The sequence below is a fragment of the Anarrhichthys ocellatus genome, unplaced genomic scaffold (assembly GCF_004355925.1).
Source record: "Anarrhichthys ocellatus isolate YVR2014 unplaced genomic scaffold, GSC_Weel_1.0 scaffold18, whole genome shotgun sequence".
Lineage (NCBI taxonomy): Eukaryota > Metazoa > Chordata > Actinopteri > Perciformes > Anarhichadidae > Anarrhichthys > Anarrhichthys ocellatus.
In genome coordinates, this window is record NW_022280048.1 from 5,431,441 (window position 1) to 5,453,403 (window position 21,963).

At 42.0% G+C, this 21,963-nt stretch overlaps 2 protein-coding genes across 2 annotated transcripts in view; one reads left to right on the forward strand and one right to left on the reverse strand.

Annotated features, from left to right (window-relative positions):
* Window positions 1-3,992, forward strand: part of vkorc1l1 (vitamin K epoxide reductase complex, subunit 1-like 1) — a 9,593-nt gene extending 5,601 nt beyond the window's left edge. Inside the window, exon 4 of the transcript XR_004213094.1 lies at window positions 69-3,992. The gene's annotated coding sequence lies outside the window, so the exon portion shown is untranslated. The remainder of the gene's footprint in view (window positions 1-68) is intronic.
* A 2,184-nt stretch (window positions 3,993-6,176) lies between these two features.
* Window positions 6,177-16,193, reverse strand: gusb (glucuronidase, beta). Its single transcript, XM_031857482.1, has 12 exons — window positions 15,908-16,193; window positions 14,485-14,670; window positions 14,139-14,320; window positions 12,813-12,955; window positions 12,460-12,647; window positions 11,778-11,930; window positions 11,478-11,656; window positions 10,812-10,958; window positions 10,175-10,259; window positions 8,422-8,598; window positions 8,160-8,295; window positions 6,177-7,027 (listed from the first exon to the last, which is right to left on the reverse strand). Exons 1-12 carry the CDS (start codon window positions 16,124-16,126, stop codon window positions 6,843-6,845), a joined length of 1,980 nt encoding a protein of 659 aa, XP_031713342.1. The 5' UTR covers window positions 16,127-16,193; the 3' UTR covers window positions 6,177-6,842.
* Between the last annotated feature and the right edge of the window lie 5,770 nt (window positions 16,194-21,963).

A 21,963-nucleotide genomic window follows, 5' to 3' on the forward strand; every position in this document is an offset into this window, starting at 1 on the left:
TGTGTGTGTGTGTGTGTGTGTGTGTGTGTGTGTGTGTGTGTGTGTGTAAACACATCGACCCGAGCAAGCGGAGGCAGAAGACCACGATACCGAACGATGGAGGACAGCTCTCTTGTGAACAAAAAGGATCGCAGAACGGAAGAAAACAGGACATTAAAGGGGTTTACTTGAAACGGTTAGAAAAGGTCCGATTGCTGCACAGCGGATCTGCACTAAAAACTCCGAACCGAATAATGTGTCCCAAAATAATAATAAAAAACACTCATTAGTTTATCCTACAGTTTGCAGATAAGGTTCTAGCGGGGGAGAGGGGGGGGCAAAAGGATTAACATTTATACAGAATAGTTTGTTTTCATGTTTACACTTTGTAGTATGTTTCTTTTATGAAGAGGACCACTAAAAATCAACACGGGACAATGTGAGAAAACTTGTGTGTAGATCAGTCCGACTGTTTGTTTCGCTATTCTGTAAATAGCTGCTGAGCAATATTCCAGGCTAGATTGTGATTTAGTGTTGACACAAACCTTTACGGACAAAAATGAAGAAAAAACAACAACACACCAACAGAACAGGAGAGAACATCAGTAAATTGGGAACCAAAAAAAAAGCGATAAATGTCACTTGTCAGGTGGAGGAGTCTGAAGATGTGCTCGGGACGTCCTCCGCCCCCCAAATCCTGGTCAGGCATGCAGTTGAGTGTGTGGATTTCTTTGTTGCAAGTGGTTGTCGTTTCATCTGAAGCCACCGACACAAGTCTTTCAAACTGAACTTTGGGTTCTTCTCACCAAGTTTGCATAAAGGCACCCTCACTTTTTTTTTTTTCTTCATTCTCTTTTTGGTTATGTGAAAAGCATTCCTGACCTCCACACAAGTGGGATCCATAATGAATTATGTGCCTAAAGGAGTGTTAAGGTGAATTACCTTAATTTCTTTTTTTTACGTTTCGGTTGTGGGTGGGGGGGTAATGTCATGTTGTTACCAGGTCTGCTCGTTGTTTTCTTGTCACAGGTCCAAGGCTTTATTTTTATGATCACAGTTTTGTAAGTTAAGATACCAGTGAAGTGTTTCTCCCTCCCTAATAGTCTCATGAGGTAGCGACGGCTGCTACACTGTGATTGTCTGCTGAAGTGTAGAGTGGCAGAGGCATCTCCTATCTTACTGTTTCAATGTGTTAATGCTCATCTGGCTTGTGTTCACTGTCCAGCCTGTATACATTTGATGTCAATTGAACGGTGACGGTGATCTTGCCAAGTTGAGTTACGGTTCATTTGCAGGATGTGAACAAAACACGTAATGCTTGATGTTGACGTGAGAGGCAGAGGCGTAACGGGGGTGTTAAGATTCTGTACGACAAAATTTTTTTATTTATTTTTTTTTATTTTTTAAAAAGCAGAACGTTAAGCCATATGCAGGGTTTGTGGGATCTTCGGATCCAGTAGGAAAGACATCCGGGTCGCTGGTGGGTTTCTAACATGAACCGCTGCCGACACCGAGGCTTTTCATGAAGTGGTTCATCTCTAACATAGCAAGGTTTGTACAGGCCCAGTATGGGGGGAGAGCAACCACTGCTGGTAGTGGCGCTGCTAGAAATCCACAGTATTGCCAGTTCAGTCCAGCACTAAGTGACAGAGTCGGACCATCCACTGATTTAAAGCACCCTGCCCGTCGGGTGCATGGTACACTATCTCCTCGCTTTACGCATATGTTGGACATCGGACAATCCTACACTCACAGATCCAGAACAGTCGTAGTAATAACTGTACCAATGTGATTCATCTGTGGTGTTAAACCGGCTTGTTAATAGTTCCCATTACTGCTCGTCTCCGTGCCCCCTGACAGTTGTTTGTGGAGTGAGGGTTGTTGAAGTATTGATGATCGCAACTGCCAGGAAAGTAATCTCAGCGACACGTTTCCTGTGATGACGCTCATGAAGTCATCGCTCGTCTATGAAAATGGAAATTGAGGAGGTACCACCTCCCAGGATATTATCAAGTGAAATTGTTGTCTGTTCATTCATGTTGTAACCCATTTACTTCTAATCATTTAGAGGCTGTGTTACATTATTGTTGCCCATTTTCCAAAGCATAATAGTGTTTTCCTACATACCGGGCAGACGGCAGTTTCCGTTCACTTCACTATGTGATGGGCTACACTTTAATAAGAGATGCTTCCAGCACTTAATCCTTCACAGTGAAGATCTATATACTGTTCACCATGTCAACGTTTGTCCTTTGGGTCCCAGTATAAGTGATTTAATGTGATGCAGTTTGGCATCGAGTCTACACCTCAGTCATCCTCTGATGGATAACCCAACTTAAAGGAGTACTCCACCATGTTAGCATGCACTCTAATAACATTTATTCACAATTGATGCAGCAAAACCAAGAAATATCTTTTATTTATTCCATGCGTTCTTCTTTCTCCTCGTCAAAACCCGGGGCCTACATTACCCACAGTACAACTCGACCACCGGGTTTTGGTATGCTAGTAGTGGCTAACGTAGCAAATGTATGCAGTAGGACTCCCCAACACCCGTGAACAGACCTCAATGTGTACATTCTGTGGAGTATCCCTTTAAACACATTCCATTCTCTTTGAAAGTGTATTATTCTCATGCCGTTCAGTACAGAGTGGGAACCAACGGCTGCATGGAAGAGAGTCATTCAAACAATAGTTTGCTTTGGAAAATGGTCGGCAGTTCTGCTACATTAATTACACCATTGGTAGTAAACTGGCCAAAAACATGCATGCACCAACACAGTCCTCCCATAGGATGATTCAAATGTTTGCATCATTTCTCAGCAAGTCATCTTTAAGATCTTCCGTATACAGTATTGCCGTGTCGGGCTTACATCAGGTTCTGTTTCATCTCGACTCAGAAAAAGATTGACAACCGCACTGTTTTGTCTTTTGTCTGTGAACGCCTGTGCACTCGCATGTAAGACAAGTCTCCTATGGATTCACTTGCACAAGTCAAACTGACATAGCGTGCTGGTTTTTGCGGCAACGGCTATGGGTCCCGTGAGTACCGGCGACCATAGAACTGACAAGTGCACAGGAGGTAACATTACGTTCATGATTCCAGTCATTTGCAAGCCTGTCACACTCGTGTGCAGTTACTGAGGAATTTGGATGTCGAGTCAAAAGTTAGAAATCTTTGGCTGGTAAACACATGTTGTATGACGATTTAATGTCAAGAAGAAAGGTCAAAACGATCGATAACTGCATTCTCAAGAATATTCATTTAGGTCCTGAGGTATAACTGCCATGTTAGTTGCATCACCAATGCCAACAAAAGTGCCTTCTGTTTGATCACCAGGCCTTGAGCCAAAGACGAGCAACAGTAATCGCCTTGTAAAATGAAGAATGGTAACCATAACGGGCACTGATGCTTGCTTTCCTGAAGATGTAATCTGATAAATTGGTAATTCCCAAAGAGTTGATATCCAGTATCGGTACATTGATCCATTCGGAGATTGCCAGACAAAATGCCCTGTCAAATCAATGGTCATCCCCTTTTCCCTTCCTGAACTCCTCTATAATTATCTTTTATTTTGTCTAGCTAGGACACGTTTGTTAGCTAAGAATACACTCTGTTTAAACTACATGATTGTAATGTTATTTTTTTTCCATCCCTAATTATGCCCTTTAGCTGTATAGACTGTTAACATTCTGCGGTTATTTTAGTAAAAAATGAAATAAAAAGTTGGGGAGGGGGGCTAGGAATCCATGTGTCAGCATAAAATGTTTATTCAATTTCTTTGTGGAGGAAAACTTACTGAGTTTGCTTCTGTATTGCCAAATATGTTTTAAAATGCTGTATTTTCTTACATGGAAAAGTGTTACATGAATGGTAGGAGGGTGCAAAAAAAATAAAATCTGTTCAAATCCATCTTACCTTAAGGGAAAACTGTGGTTGACATGAGAACATTTTTAATTGTGTCATTGTCATGTGGAAATGATCTACCATTAAAACATTCCCTCTGAAAATACTGCTTATTTTAAGTCATTTGAATGAATGAGACACTGTTACACATATAGTAACAGTGTCTAAACAAGAAGCGGAATCTTGCAATTAATGCACGATTTATTTATCTCTGAATAATAGTCAGATTTTGAACATTAAAACAGGTTTTGCTTGCAATCATTCCTCCCGTTTATACTGGCCATTAAAAAGATCCCTTCCTATTGCACTCCCAATGGAGGCGAGTGTGGACAAACTCCACAGCTCCTTGTGTAAAACTATTCCAAAGTTGATCTAATGTTACAAAAATCAAGTGTTTGTAGTACATTTCCTCTTTGTGTCACTGTCTCTCTACCACAGCTCAGCCAGGAGAAACAAAGGGAATTCTGTATCCGTAACCTTTGAAGACAATTTTATCAGTGTTGCTGAAGCCTCATTAACTTCAAATAAACTGTTGAATATATTTTGGCACAGAACGAGGGCTGTGGATTTTGTCCCCCCCAAGCCTTCCATTGGAAGCGTGTAAATGAGGGAACAGGAGGAATGATTGCTGCAAGAAGAAAACAATGAGCATTGTTTTAAGACAGATCTGAAGAAATTGTAAACTTGCTATTGGACCTCTAGTTTCACGTTCAAAATATATGAAACTATAGAGAGATCCTGATTAGTAGTCTCTAACGTCAAAAACTACCACAACACAGGATCCTAGAATTTCCTTAAGGCACCTTGATAGCGTCTAACCCCGGATAGTCATCAGGTTTTTTTTGTTTTTTACTTTAGAAAGCTCCTTCAGCGCAACAGAAATCACGCACCAGATTTCACAGGTTTAGCAGCAATGCTCGTGATGAGTAGAGTGAACTTCATGTGAAGAATTGGTGGAATGCCCCTTTAAGCTCATTCTAAGAAGTCATCAAATCTGGCAATTGTTAGGTTTTAGCACTTTGAGTGTCATGCTTTGAGGTAATTTTTCCTACATTTACTTGTGTTAAATTGTTCTGAAAGCTAAACCATAAATTAAATAAGGGCCTTCAGATAATTGGATGCAGATGCAATAAAATGCTATTGAACGCCAACCTTAGGTGACATAAGAAGTCAAATATCAACATCCCTCCTGCTGATGACAGCTTGTCCAGAAAGCTGCAGCTCGTCTGGTGTTCAATCGCCCCAAGTTCTCCCACACAACCTTCCCTCCTCCGTTCTCTACACTGGCTCCCTGTAAGAGCTCACATCCCGTTTAAGACTGGTGCTAGCCTACAGGGCAGTGAAAAGGAACAGCTCCTTCCTATCTCCAGGCCATGGTCGAGCCCTACACCCCGGCCCAACCACTTCGCTCTGCTGCCTCGTCCCGTCGCTCAGAGGTCCCTACGGCCGATCGACCCGGTCACGGCTGTTTTCTGTCCTGGCCCCACAGTGGTGGAATGAACTCCCCACTGACCTCAGGACAGCAGAGTCGCTGCCCATCTTTCATCAGGCTGAAAACTCACCTCTTCAAGAAGTACCCTGAGCCTTCCACTTAGTGTTTGTTGCCCTTATTGTATTCGTATTAGTTTGTTTCTGTACCTTTGCTCTGGTTTATGCTCTTAGATGCTTGTTTAATAAAGGAGATGCACTTATGACTTCTGATGACTAGCAGTTCTCTTGAATACCTATGTTGAATACACTTATTGTAAGTCGCTTTGGATAAAATACTGTAATGTATTGTCTCTGAACCTCTGTGTCACCGTGACTAGAAAGTCTCTTTAATAATCGGCACTGATAGTTCAGTAGATTAGTTGTTTCAGGAAAGGTGTTGAAACCAGTGTTTAATGACTCATTAATCTGCAGTTACGCAACAGCGATTGTGTAAATGGAAACTATCCAAATCCAAAAAGCATTAAAGGGCTTTCTATAAAATGTCTACACCATCTTGTATGCACGTGCTGCTGCTGGTAGCCGCTGTACATTTGAAAGAAACCTAAAGCGGTGCCTTAATATTTGTTCAGCTGTACATGGAGGTCAGTCATGTGATGAGGGTGCATGCAGAGTCACTGATAGTCCTAAAGTTGTATTGCAGTCATGTTAACCCTTTAGCTGTATGTTGAGTTTTTGAAAGCATTCGGTCACAGTGACTTAGAGAATCGGCACCAACACGGCAAAGTAGACTTCAACGTGCTCTTCAAACCTGCGAAAGTAACATTAGGAAGGCTTTGGGAAAAAATAAATAGTGTGCATATTGAGGACATGTTTTGTCTTTAATAGCTTTGATTCATATCCAAATCTCTCTTGATTTTCACATATAAAAATAAAACGCTTATGATTGGATTCAGCATTGCAATTCACATTAACAGTACATGTATTAAGCACTTAGCTGAAACATGCTCAGAAATGATGGCGCCTTCCAACAAAGTTGTTGTATCAAACTGCTAAAACACTATTTTATGCATTTATTTAAGAAGCTGTCCCCAAACACGTGGTAAAAAGGAACAGGAGAAGCTCCCTTCCTTTACTGTTAGCTTGTAATGTGGCATTTCTTCTCTGAACTCGTATCACCTGATTGGAAGAAAGGTCAAAGCTAACCGGGGATGAAGGATTTTGACCGTGACCCTTCTATGACAGCAGTGGAAAGCCCTGCCACACACATGAATATGTATCAGAAAATCCTGTAACAACTAAATAAAGTGTGACACAGTTAGTCATGAGTATCCTCAGAAAACAATATCACCAACATAATTATCATTAAAGCTGGAAAAAACGTTCTATAAAAGGTCAGTGGTTTAGTTCAAAACTGCAGACCATAAGAGAAGCGGAGCTGAATGTCATGGTGGTTTGATCATTAAACCAAACTGCCTCAAGAAACGTACATCATTTTACCAGCATGTTTTCCATTAAGGCACACAGTTTACATGGAATCGAGCCTGTCCTGGACCGGGTGTCGGAGTGAGCAGGGGTACTTGGTCCAAGGAGGTAGTCGGCCCGTTTCATTGGCCAGTCTCCAGTACCTCTCCTTCAGGATGAACGCTGCCGCTTTGGGCTGCCTCTGCCTGCTGAAAACACCCTTCTTGTTCCCCACGACACGCATGATCCCTGCAGACACGAGAGGGACCGACAAGAACCTCGTCATGCTCGGGGCCCAAAAACAAGAGGAACCTTTAGAAATGTTACGCAACATAAGAAACCTTAGTAACCCTGCATGATTCTAACAATATTAGGTTACTGATCATCAGTTCAGTTCATAGTGTTTTTTCTACAAATCATAGAGAGGATGTAGGAATGAATCTGGTGTCAGAAGGTCTGGACAGGATTTAGACGGTCTCTTCAATTTCAGCATCAACAAAATACTGCTCTGCTCACAACGTTCTCTGCTGCCACATAGGAGCTGACAGGGCTGTTTTTAATAGATTTATATATAGGAACGAACACCAATCACAAAAAGATCTGATCTAGATCCTGTGGACCAGCTCGAGACTAGGGCTGCAACTAATCATTACTTTTATTATTGATTATTTCTTTATTAATCCATATAAAATATCAGAAAATGGTAAAAGAAAGCACAATTTCCAAAAACCCAAAATTATATCTTCAAATCTTTTGTTTTGTCTGACCAACATACTAAATCCAAAGGAAATATGTATTTTACCATCATAATTCACATTTGAGAAGCTGGAACCAGCCAATGTTTTTCTTAAAAATGACTCCGTAATGAATCTAAAGCTGCCGCGAAGTTTTATTTTTTTGTTTTTTTTTTGATCGATGAATCTAACAAATAATTTTTCGATAAATTTATCAATTATTTTCTACATTGGTTGATTAATCGTTTAACTTTCCAATAAATGATAACCATAACTTCTAACACTAATCTTTCATTCAAGTATAATATTATACAAATACAAAAATGATATACTGTAGAATATATTACACTATAATATAATACAATAATATACAATAATATTACAGTATTGTATCTTTACAGTGTGACGTTAATGTAGATCTTTTAGTTTTATAGGTCTATGCACATAAACAAACGGTCAATAACTTGCCACTTGAATGGTGCGTTCCATGCAAACCGGCATACTCACGTAATCAACTATGTGTTGTTCCGCGTGTCGTAGTCACGGAAAGAAACGAATATCTGAATAAACTCAGGACACTAACAGGAGCTGGGAGAAATGACAACCGTTGTGGTTTCACAGGTCGCCGTGTTCTCCGGCTGCCGTACCTTGTGAAGTCATGAAGTCTGCAAAGTTCCAGATGAGTTCACCGATGACGTACTGCTTCCTCTTCTGGTCGAACACGTTGTGGTAGCTCTGCAGGACTTGCTTCTGGTACTCTTCAGTAAACATCACGGGTGGATCCTGCAGAGAGAAAAGACAGCTTTCCTTCCACAAACATGCTAAGACCGATGTGGGCGGGCTTAGGCTTAGAATACTACAATCGCTGGGGCATGACAGTCAGACAGTTGGATGTGTATGAGTTCTCACACTGTGAAGCCCCGGCACCGTATCTGCTCCATATTCGCTCTGGATGATGGGTTTCTGGTACTTTCTGTACCAGTTCTCAAACTGAGTGTTGAGCTGGATGGGGATGACCTCTAGGTGGCCCGGATCATGGTACCAGGAGAAGTAACTGTTTACACAGATGACGTCCACATAGGGAGCCTAGAGACGAGAGGAAAGACTGAATAGGACTGGCAGAGAGACTCTTCAACACGCCCATGACATGCCTGTTGTTCAACACACTTCCATCAGTTCTTCATGAGCCTAAATTGTAAATGAATGCTGTGATGATTGTAGATCAACGCATCTTTTCACAATGAAGTAACAGATTTTCTACTAGTAGTAATTAGCTGTAATGGGGCAAATACAAACCAGTATTCCCATAACACTAAAGTGAATGCCTTTCACTATGGAGTGGTAGCTTTCTCACTTTTGGCCATGATAAGAGTGCAGCAGCAACTGCTCACAGGTTATTTATTGGCCCTGAGGTAAATGAATAGTGTCTGAAGGTGGTCAGAGACTAAGCTACCAAGTACAGCCTGATATTCCTCACAGAAAAGGAATGAGAGGCATGTCAACAACATGGTTTGACATCAGGTCAACGACCTAAGAAGCTCAGCAGGAACGCTCGACTCTTACTCCCTTTTTTTTTGTTAACAGGCTTGAATGTTAAAAGCAACTGAATGGAGTTTTTAAGCAGTTATGAAACAGTCTCAATTTAAAACTGATGTAAAACCTTTTTATGATCCACAAAAGCAAATGGAACCATCAGCGACCATATTGGCCATTTCTATTGAGTTGTTTTATTCAGCCTGAGTAGCATGTTAGCCACGTAAAAAAGGAAGCAGCTGCAGATTTTCTTCTTTAGAGATTTTAATATTTGACATTATATTTAATGGCTGGTACTGGGGAAGGATCAGCAAATAATTTAGCAACAATTAAATCAGAATCCAACAACAGTTGTAGGGTTATTTGTTTACGCTCCCAGAACTGTCAATCAAATGTGATCCAAAGTTTAACTTTGATTGTTGCCTATATGGTCAACTTATATTTAATGTTACAGAAAATTAAGATTCTAAACTACTTTTTCAGAACTTACATTTTTTTTGTCGTTTACCCCACAAGTTGGCCTGAACAAAATTTTTGAATTTGAAATTTGCTCATATATGATAAAAAACAAACAAAGTTACAGTATTTGACCTTAAAATGTGAGTTTTTAGTATCCCGGCTACACATTCTGCTGACAGGTAGCCAACCTTTCTGTAGTTCAAACGACTGTAAAGCGTAGCTTAACACCAGACTGTAAAGCAGTGTTTTGCTGCTCTCACTTGGTCGTCAGTTTAAAGCGTGTTTCACCTCTGACCACCGATGGGAGCGGTTGATATGATGGTGATGCCACTGTGTACTGACACACCCTGGAGTACACATCTACATCACTGCAGCAAAGTGAGTGTTTAAGGACCAGTGTGCAGGATTTAGGGGGCTCTATTGGCAGAAATGGAGTATAATATTCATATCTATGTTTTCATTGGTGTCAATCTGAGCATCATTGTGTTAGAATGAGCCCTTGATGTCTACATAGGAAACGGGTCCACTTAACCGGCCTTTTGCATTTTTTACATCACCGGTCTAAATTTTTCTTCAGATATTGACACCACTTGCATCAATACAAATATTTACTGCTAATGTGTTGAATAATAAACATTCTTTGCAGGTCTTCAGTGTTGATGAAACTCACCCCTTTATCCCTGGCATAGTTACTGTTTGTGACAAAAGTGACGGGCCGGGTTGGATCCAGATCTTTGGTATGTTTTATCAAGGTCCTGCAGAAAAGAACAAAAGCACCTGTAGGTGTTTACATTGCAAGTTCTTTTTTTTAAGATTACAGTGTTATATAATCACAACAATGTCCCTGTGCTAACCTCTTTCATTTGAAGAAACTGCTCCAGTTTGTTTACAACTTCAGTGTAACAAAGCACGTCTGCGTGTACTCCACATTTCCCCCATACTGCTTTACTTGATGTCAACTATGGTGCCTGGGCGGGTCGAGTAGTACTTCCTGAAGCCTCAGGCTGTTACTGAGCTCCAGCTGTTTGTGTTCAGGGCAGGTTCATGACTACTCTTCCTGCAGTCCACGTATCAGAATGAAGGGATTGGCTGTGACTGAATAACAAACTAGTATCTCGCATACAAAAAGTTTAAAGCTTCACACTTTTTAAAAGTTTGGGCATCTCCATCGTGGTAAGCCCAGTTCTTGTACCCATCTTTATCAAATGAAGCTTAAAATTCACAAAAAGAAACATCTTAAAAACTCCCTGCAAAGTGAATGATCTTACATCAAAAAAGTCAGTTTGTGCATGACGACCAGCACTCACTTGAAATAGAAGTCAGCAGGGGCCATCTCTGCAGCCGGCTCATTGGCTACTGACCACATGACCACAGAGGCGTGGTTCTTGTCCCGACGTATAAGCTCGTCCATGACGACCAGGTGATGGGCCAGGGACGCGTTTCCGAAACTGCGACTACATCGGCAAGGCACAAATATCACAGAGATGACGATTTTGGAAAAGCTAGACTTAACACACGGATCCGCCCGTCATTTCAGGTTACCCGGTCTTGAACCAGCCCACAAGACAAAGCACTCTATCAACATCTGTATGCACAAACAGTGAGGACAGGTCAAATTGTATTTGTGACCGGACATGATTAGTTTATTTTTTATTGTGTTGCATTTTCCAATTTATTTTCCAAATGAAAGTCCAATTTTTGCAGACTGAGTGCAGACATTCATATCCATTGGAAGTGGGTGCGTCAACGCGGTGTAAGAGTGTTTCACAATCTTAACAGGGTGAGGTTTCTTGCATGTGCAGTATGTCTTTGTTGATGTTAACAGCCGTCGGGAGGTTTTACAGAAATGGACAGCACACTCTCCTCTGTTCCTGTCCTCATACACTGTGATGATGATGCCCACTGTGAACCCTCAAATACACCTAAAGGTCACAGCAATGTGACCTTTAGGTGTGTTTCATCATGACACTTACATGTCTTTGATGCCCACGCCCGGGCACTCATCTATCACCACGATGCCGTGGCGGTCACACATCTGCATGATCTCCTCTGCGTAGGGGTAGTGGCTGGTGCGGAACGAGTTGGCCCCCAACCATTTCAACAAGTTAAAGTCCTTGACAATGAGGGGCCAGTCCAAGCCTTTACCTCGAATCTACAACACAAAGTAAACAGAGGACGTCAGGATGGGATTATCGGACTGGATCAACTATTTCTACCAAATTTCCTGTCTATTTCTTTTGGTAAAGGCCTTGCTTCCCTCTAGTGGTACTCACGTCCGAGTCCTCATGTTTGTTGACTCCATGGAAGTAGAAGGGCTTGTTGTTGATGAGGAACTGGGTGCTGGTGACGTTGACTGTGCGGATACCAACTGGTAGAGTGTACACATCCTCGTACGCAGATCTCTCATCGGCTGCCATTAAGCGAACCTAGATGTTAAAATGCAAATGTCAGAGACATCCGTTTCAGAAGACGTTGCAAATAGAAGAGGTTTTGCTGAATATCCAACAACTACAGCGGGTTGGGGAGTCCATTCAAAGTGCTGCAAATATCAGGTGAAGAAGAAAAGTGATGGAGCAGAATCACAGGTACAAGAAAGAGAGTTTACAGTATACGATGGTACAATTTTCACAGCAGACATTTTGGCTTGTCATCGTGGGAAATAAAAAGCACAGGTGTTTCTATTGACATTAACGCATTGACGCTCTGTGCTATTTCCTATCCCTACTATACTACTACTACTATGATGGGCAAAATGTTTGCTGTGAAATGATTATTGTATTATAAAACAAACTTCTCCTCCTCCTAAGCTTGAACACAAGGTGCATTAAACAATGTTCACCCTCATAATGGCCGACTATAATCAATAACATATTATTCTTTCTCAAGCCAACTGCCTTATTACCGTCACAAATCTAGTGCTCATGTGACCCGCACCTCAAAGAAACGTTGTCTTACCTCCATAGAGTAAAGGTAACCTGGGTTCTCGTGCATCAAGTACGGCCACCACAAATTGACATCCGTTACTTTGAGGACTCCAGACGGCCCGCTGGAGGAGGCCACACAGCGGCCATCTTTGTCCATCAAAGTGACCTTCAGGGAGGCTGAGGTGGCATCTTGGACGGACACCTTGTAATTGACGAGGCCTGAAATGAAGAGACGACAACACTCTGAACTACGTCACATGACTACTCTTCGGTAGTTTACAAAAAAAAATAAAAAAAAATCACACGTAGCTTCTTTGAGCAGTTTACTCTCAAATGATTTGAAATCAATTAGTCGTTTTATCATAATCACGTGCACTCATTTACCAGTGTTATTCAAGAAGTCAGTCACCACGGTGATGTCATCCACATAAGCCTTGGGAGTAGTATACAGCAATACAGGGCGATGGATGCCGGCATAGTTGAAGAAATCAAAGTAGATGTTTTGCACAAAGTATCCATCGGGGTACCTGTTGAGCAGTTACATTTTCCTCATTATCCGAACTGACAAGCAACATTACACCCATTTTAATCCCGCCCAAATACGACATGAAACTAGAAAAGGCTACATTCTCAGAAAAAAAACTGCCATGTTTCTACAGTAGGTCAGAGCGGACAAACCAAACACTGACTCTAGGAGCTGAAATGTCATTTGAAGTGTCACTGCTGAGTGTCATCCGTAGTGGAAGGAATGTGAGGAGTGTAAGCATGAATACAACTGAACTTGAAATACAAGTGCTCAACAGCAACTGAATTTTCTTACGATTCGTCACAGTTGAACTCAAAGTAAAACTGATGAAAGCAGTTTACGGGTCAGTACAGGAGCAATGATGTAACCATGTTAAAATCTGTTACTGGCCAAATAAACATTAAATATTTACTGCAATTTCTCAAAACTTTAAAAAATATTATAAAGATATTTTTTGAAAGTGAAAGTGCTGTTATCTGTTGAAAGTTCAAATTACTTGTCTAACTTGAAAAACTTGTAGGTTTGAACATCCCGCCCATTAATTTCCCATATAAAAACAAGGGAAAATTAGTATTTTAAAATACGACTTTAAACATGTGAATCGAAGCAAATCAAAGTTAGTTTTTCCACAATAATGGCCCCATAAAACTATTTGCAAATGTGTGTTGGGAGTTGTGTAACTGCAGCTCAATCTGTGTGCGCGTAACCAGATTTGTAAATGTGTAAAATAATCTGTAAATGCTTACTGAGATTTGTGAATGTGTACGGGAATCTGCAAATGTGTATTCAGGATCGTATTTCCAGCTCATGGAGCAAATTACACCTCAGCCTATAGTATCCATGTACACATTTACACATGTGTCCACACAATTACAGATCTATGTATACATGTGTCCACACAATTACAGATCTATGTATACATGTGTCCACACAATTACAGATCTATGTACACATTTACAAATCATTGGCAGATTCCCGTACACATCCACAAATCTCAGTAAGCATTTCGAGATTTATTTACACATTAACAAATCTGCTAACGCAAACACAGATTGAGATTCAGTTACACAACTCTCCACACACATTTGCAAATAGTTTGCATCCGTGAAGTCAGCACGCAAAAAATAAAATGTAGGTGTTTCAGTCAGTGTTTCACTTTAAAATAAAAAAAAGATTGAGTTTACTTGGTGCGGTCAGTCATGTGCTGGATGGTTCCTGGTGGAAGAGTGTCCAGAGACAGAGTGTTGTTGACAGCGATGGTGATCCTGCACGGCTGAGTTGGGTCCTTGCGGATTACAGCCCCTATCTCAGCCTCAAAAGGAAGATGGCCACCTTTATGCTCCGTCACTTTCACCCCATTCACCCACTGCAAAGGGTAGAGACAACGAAAACATATTAGCTCGACCACATTATTACAAGAGGTGGATAATGTAAAAGGGATGGGTGTCATACTTTAAAAACGGCAAGAAGTGAAGCAGATGACCTTTATTTTTTTTAACTCTGGATAGGGAAGGTACGTGTAATACTCACCACGACTGAATAATAGTGAGCACTTCCCACTCTGATCACAACTCTGGTTCCTTCGTCGACGATCCAGCGGGCAGGCACCACAACCTCTCTCTCATACCAAACCCAGCCAATGAAATCTCTCACTGCGGGGTCCTGGGTGATGTCATTGTAGCTGGCAGGAACTGGCATGTCGATCACTGGGCCAGTCTACGAAAATAAAGCATCACTGACAGGCGATAATGTAGTTCTTACAGTGGATCTGCTGTACTCAGTGGTGAGTTTGTAGTTACGGGAATGACTGTAATCAGGAATAATAATAATAATAATATCATGATAAGGGAGTCGATAATGGTATTTTCCTTGATCGTTTTGCTCCTATGGCAATAGTTGGGTCCCAAACTGGGGGTCAGGTCCCCAAATGATATATCTGAGGGATCACAAGATGGTTAACGGAGACAAAGTTAAAATACATTTCTGTTACAATTATGTTTCATTTTATGGACTATTCTCTGGGGTTTTTTCTTCGGATATTTTTATGTTCTTAAAAACTGAAACAATCTCAGAAGAAAATAAATGAATAACCCTGCTGCTCACAAGAAACGTCCACACTAAGGCCTTAACCTGTGATGAGGGGGGGTCACCAAGTGAATTATGCTGTATTGTAAGGGGCCACAAAGGTTGTTATCACTGTCCTATGGTATCCACCTCGCAGGTTCCCGTGGATCCTGGTGATACCTGGACCCTGGTCTTGCCTCCTGCCGTGGTTCTGTCATATGCATTGAATGTGTTGTAACTCTGTAAATGTTGTTCATTCTGTACACATGACATCTATTGCACTTCTGTCCATCCTGGAAGAGGGATCCCTCCTCTGTTGCTCTCCCACAGGTCTCTCCCTCTTTTCTCCCCGTTAAAGGGTTTTTTGGGGGAGTTTTTCCTGTTCCGATGTGAGGGGTCCGGGACAAGAGGATGTTGCATGTGTACAGATTGTAAAGCCCTCTGAGGCAAATTTGTAATTTGTGATTCTGGGCTATACAAAATAAATTGAATTGGTATTATGAGTATGTTTCAATGGGTTATATGAACTTGAGTGTGCCTGTGAAACAGATATAAAGTTGGACATATGGTAAATAATTACTTTAATTAACAATTTAAATTTTCAGTACTATCCACGAAGCGGCTGATAGTAGTAAACATTATTCTCCAGTGGTATCACTATAAAATGTTATGGGCATACAGTGTGTCACTGTGATACTCAGCTGTAAGTTTCTGCAGACTTTAATGTACTTTGTTGTGTTTTGCACCCCCTATGGAGTGCTAAGTATATGTAGTATTACGCGTTTTTGACCTATATATATATATATATATATATTCTGTTTTATTTTACTTTCTTTGTCAAAACAAACACAGTGAGCTGCTTTATGCTGTTAGCTTCTGTGGTGCTCACCTCTGCAAGGCGACTTTTGTACCATGCCCTCTCGAAGCCCTGGTTCCTGTTTGAGGAGCCGTCAGCCCTGAAGTTCCACAGCCCGTTCAGCTCCTTCACCTCGCGGGAGGAAGACTCCCGGGGAAAGAGCATGCCGGCGTCCAGCAGACATGCCGCTTCAAACACGGCACACAGGCACAAAACGCGGAAAACTCCGCCGAGCCTTTCGGGTCCGGGCATCCTGGGCAACTTCTCCAAATCCCACCTCGTAAAGCAGCTCCGCTGTACTCTTTGCTGATTCGGTCACGTGGTTTGTTCCGAAGTCATGTGACCGCAGAGCTGTTTTCTCGCGTTGCCTTCGTTTACGGTCGGGACATTTTTGACTGAAAGGTGAGCTGAACGTCGTTTAACGTTATCATACACCACCCAAGAACAAAGAAACAACAGATGCAAACATGTTTTAGGTCCAACCAAATCATGAATATATTATGAGACAACATGCTCAGTATTTACTTTATTGTTCAATATTAAATTCTACTCAAATGACATAATTTAAGATGAAACGTCTCCACCAAACTAAAAGCCGTGTCCTGGCTGGCACATTTCAATGTCGTCTAAAGAACAGATGCAAACATAAATAATCTGCAACACGCGGAAACCTAATAGTTTATTCTAAAGCCACACGGCACTGGATCTAAATCAACATACCCGGATGCAACAATGAAAAGATTACACTGGATGGCGCCAGATGCTCGTACATTAAAGTGAACAGCAGAGCGCACCAGAACATCAGCTCACTGGATTTGTGAAATGGTCCAACAGCGACCACGTTTTCTTTCAGCACATGGACGGATTTATCTACAATGGCGAAAAATGACTTTTGAACTCCTTCTGATACTTATGGCAATTTGGTCAAACACAAATGTATTCAGGAATGTGCACCTTTCCCAAATTGAAATTACAACAAACCTACTAACATTCATTGAACTTGTTTCCTTGGTCATCCCTCCATGATTGTAGGTGCTAAGTCTCAACTGAGCTGGGAAGATATTTGGGGATTTAGGGAGTATATGCAGGCTACTACAAAACTATTAAAAACTATCCATCTCTCCACAAACTTAGTGATAGTAATACTAACCTCTTTATGTTATTATGTTTAATTTTTTTTGGATCAGTTTCAGGTTGTACTGTAAAATCACAAACCCCTGGTGGCGTTGGGGTGTAGCCTTCGGTGACCATGAACTGACCATGACTAACTTTTAAACTTTTTAACTTTTAAAAACACATTGTGTTTCATAAGGATAAACGGCCTTTTGGGCGTGTAAAAATATTTTCACTGGAAGTATTATTGTCAGTTTTCTTAGTGACCCAATGTGGTTGAATCATGATGGAGAAACGGGCACTTGACTGTGCATTGCAAGCGTATTTGGAGAGAGCGGTGTGCCATGATCTTAGAGTAGCATTTGTGGAATGAGGATTAAGTTCAGAACTCTGAGAACTGATTATTAATAAATATATGACAGTTGTATTGGATTTCCTTTGTTTTTTGTGTTGAGTTGAAGTTTTACACTCAGTAACATGTACCCACACATGCCTCGATCCAGTTTTGGTTTACATTGGACATACATGGGATATTTTGGCTTATTCCCAGGGGTGGAAATAACGAATTAAAGATGTTAAACCAGCAGCTGCAGCAGAGAAGAAGCTGCTGGTGTGTTTGGAGCCACAGGAGGGCAGAGCACACAGGCGACACGGGTAAACAAATGCCACATGTTGTAAATAATACCATTTACTGGTGGGCTTGCAGTTATCGAAAATATTATCCTCAAAGATTTATCAGAAAACATTCAGGTTTATATTGGCTGTTTTCTAAATATCCCGCAGAGGGCGCCAGAAGTCTGACGAAAGGGTCAAGGGAGGCGAGTGAAAAATAACGTAGAAGAAGAAGAAGAAGAAGCCGAGTTTGGTGTTTAAGCTAGCTACAGCGAGGAGAGAAAAACAGTAGATTTACCACTTAAAAGTAGATGTTAAAGTTGTTCACGACAGAGGTGCCGTGTTTCGGTAGGTTGTTGTTCACAAGAAGGTGACGGAGGACCAGGATTTGATGATTGTTATCTGGTGAGTGTGTTTTCTTTTTATGTGCTAGTTTAAACTGCATCACGTGTTCAGTGTCATGCCCGTACATGGAAGGACAAATGTCGCTAACTGTTTGTTTTAGGTTTGTGAACATTTAAACTAATACGTAGAGTGATTAAGGACTATGAGAACTGCAACTTACTCGAATTGAAATTCAACTTTACTATATGCCGGGTCGATTTCTGACAGAGAACGAGTGAGGATTTTCAACGGCTGCCGCGTGCAGAGGAGCCGCTCCATGGATCTGGACCACGCGCAGGATTCTCCAATTGGATTACAGATAAGCTCATGCAAACATATATAAATTGAATACAATTTAACTGAATATACTAGTTGACTTAAAATACAACCATTACTTGCCTGAACTGAACCGAAAAACGTGTTGCATCCGAGGAGGAATAAACAAGGAATTAACAGAATGTATTAAACGCTAATGTGGCACTGCCCAGGTATTAACAGAAACTGAATGGGGGACAGCTCAATTTGGATGTATAAAGAGAACCATGTACAGCATCAAAGGCGGCGCCCCATCCAATCCTATGAAAGTTGCTCAGTGGTGCATAAAGCAAATTCGCATTATAGAGCAAGCGCAGTAGCGTTTCCTTTAACCCCAGCATCTCTGTCTCAGGCTCATTCACATGAACGAAGGAAGTCTGGGTTTCAGCTATTAGTGCATTTTATGACCTAATGATTTGAATAATGGATATTCATGTATTCATATTGGCGAGTTTATTTACCTCAAAAAAACATCTCTTTCCCAATGTAAGTCTTTTGGAAAAAGTCTTTTTGGACCCCACGCCATCACGTGACGAACCCGGAAATTGTAATGACACCGGTTTGCCACTGTGTAAAATTAGCTTTAAAAGCCCAGCGCTCTTCCTGGGTGGCATGGGCTGTGTTCCATAAAGACTCATGCAATTGTTTCAGATCGTCTACAATTTTGGGCAGGTTTTGTGGATTAGGAGCTAGTCATGGTTAAACGTTGTGTAATGATAATCGTTACCCGGAGAGGTTGGGAGAAGATATACGTTATTAAAACGTTACATTTCTAAGTGAAAACCTGTGCAGCTAACATTAGAAGAGTATATTAGCACACCATTAACTGGTGTTAGCACAATAATACGCCAATTACTGAAGGTATACTGAATGTATACAAACATATTGAAACAGGTCATCATTTCCTCTCTAATATCTATTTTATAGTGCTGTGAACACATCCTCTTCAAAGAACTGTATTTACTCAAGTTTCTGGCCAAAGACTATATTTTACAAGGTTACATTTGAACACATCATATTGCAAGTCAAAGAACCTGTGTTAACCTTGGCTGTTAACTCTGTTATAAGTGCTAGGGAGAGACTTAGTGCTGTTAACAGACAAGCTGGTCACTATGATTTCTCTGAGCAGCATGCACGGGAATGAATTACAATATAAAAATTGTCTTAAGTTAGATGTTCCAAATGTTTTTAAGGTTGTTCCTCCACGGCTTAGTTTGGACTTGACGTTCGGACAAATTGCAAGATTTATGTCTTCTTGTCACAGCCTCTCCCAGTGACTCATCGGCCGTGGTCCCACATCTCCCTGGACTTTGTCACTGGGCTACCACCATCTGAGGGCCACACCGCCATCCTGACAGTGGTCGACAGATTTAGTAAGCTGGCCAATTGTAGAGACGGCAGAACTCATCTCCCTGCACGTCTTCCGGCAGCATGGGATTCCAGTCGACGTAGTCTCCGACCGAGGTCCTCAGTTCACCTCCATCTTCTGGATGGAATTCTGCCCTCTGTTGGCCAATCCAATGGCCAGACGGAGAGGAAGAACCAGGAAATGGAAACGGCCCTGCGCTGCTTGGTCTCCCGGAATCCTGCCTGGTCCCGCCAATTGATGTGGGTGGAGTACGCTCATAACACCCTGACCAGCTCCACCACAGGCTTGTCACCCTTCCAGTGCGCATATGGGTTCCAGCCGCCTCTGTTCCCCGCGTTGGAGAAGGTTTCCTGCATTTCAGTCCAGACCTTCATCCGCCGCTGCCGCCAGACCTGGACGAGAGCCCGACCAACCCTGCTCCGGTCTGCTGTCTGCTACGCAACAGCGGCTAACTGACACCGCACTCCAGCCCCCATCTACCAGATTGGTCAGAGTGTGGTTGTCGACCCGGGACCTACCCTTGTGGTTAGAGTCCAAGAAACTGGGCCCAAGATTCATCAGGCCTTTTCGAGATCGAGAGGATCATCAACCCGGCGGCAGTGAGGCTCAAGCTCCCCAGATCCATGCGCATCCACCCCACGTTCCACGTATCCAAGGTCAAACCTGTCCGGGAGAGTCCCTTGGTGCCGGCTGCTCCTCCTCTTCTGCCCCCTGGCCTCATCAAAGGAGGTCCTGTCTACACGGTTCATCGACTGCTGCGCTCCCGTTGCTGGGGGCAAGGTCTTCAGTACCTGGTCAACTGGGAGGGATACGGTCCGGAGGAGAGGCAATGGGTTTCGGCTCGTAAACATCTGCGACCCCCGACTCATCGGCAATTTTCATCGACAGCACTTGGACTAGCCTTCTAGGACTAAGACGCCTGCCGGGAACAGCCAGCAGGCTCCCTGTGCGGACAATGAGGGTCTTTCCTCCGGGTCCAAGGAACCCTACCCCCAGACCCCCTCCACCCACCCGGCTGTGGACTCTGACTCTGCAGCCTCGGAGGAGTGCTTGGTCTGGCTAACATGCTAAATGCTAAACTGCTCAAGGTCGATCCTCCATCGGTGACTTCTGCATTCTTTTTGGAACTTTTCCCCTCAGTGAGGTTTGTGAGGGCTTTCTGATGTTTTTGACAATAGTCCTCGATTTCAGCTCAAACGCGTGGCAATGACAGACTGAGTGGATTGGTTATAGTGGGACAGAGAAACTAAGTAGACTGGTTATAGTGGGACAGATGGCTGGATGTATAATGCTTTGAGAATGAACGAGCAGACATGAGGACTTGGCGGTGCACCAGTAACACAGAAGGCCGTTGAGATAAGTAAGTGACAATAACGGGCTCATTGTTGTAGATCACTGTACACATGAGCGTCAACAACCACAGCGTTGCTTAGTAATGGTGTGTGTGTGTGTGTGTGTGTGTGTGTGCCAGCCAGCCAGCCACACGGTAGGTAAGAACTGTACACTCTTTTTGCTTTAACAAATGTTTGTGGGCGTAGCCGCTGTACAGTTTATATTTTTTTTTACACGGCCTCATGTTGTCTGCCGTGGTGTTTTATTCTACTGTTGATTCTTTAAGACGTGTCTTAAGAAGTTATTTCATTTCTGTGGCTTAATAATCTTTGTTGCACCAGGTGCTGTGACCATTGACTTTATTTATTACCGGTCACTTTTGTTTACTTGTCTAGTTTTGTTGTTAATTCTTTTAAGGCTACACACAAGAAGGATATGTACATTTATAATTGATAGTCAGTGGTATGAACAGGCTGCAAAGTGCCATCTACAGAAAAGGAGTTCATTGTGGGTTTGACCACAAAGGTTTGGTGGTGTGATGTTCCACCAGTGTATATGTTGACCATTAATGTAAATTATTTAGTAGCTTAAAGGTGTTCTTTAATTTAACAGTAATATCATTTCACATTCTTTCTTTGGTAAAATGAATTAAAGTAACAGTACCTTTTACTTGTCCTCGTTCCATCTCCACTTATTCTCTATCCAGGTATACTTACTCTCCCTAAATGCCACAAATTGCGGTACATTTTCTTTTCCCACATACCTTATTCGTCCCAGAGGGAGTGACTCCATAGACTTTTGCAGACTGAAATGCACTTGACTTTCTCTATAATTCTTTTTTTACTTATTTATGTCTGCCAATTCCTTCAACACTATGACCCCCTGGTTCCCCTCCAAAACGTTTTATTTTACTGATTCATCCTAGGGGAGCATGCTTTTTCATTAAATCAATATGTTTCACATT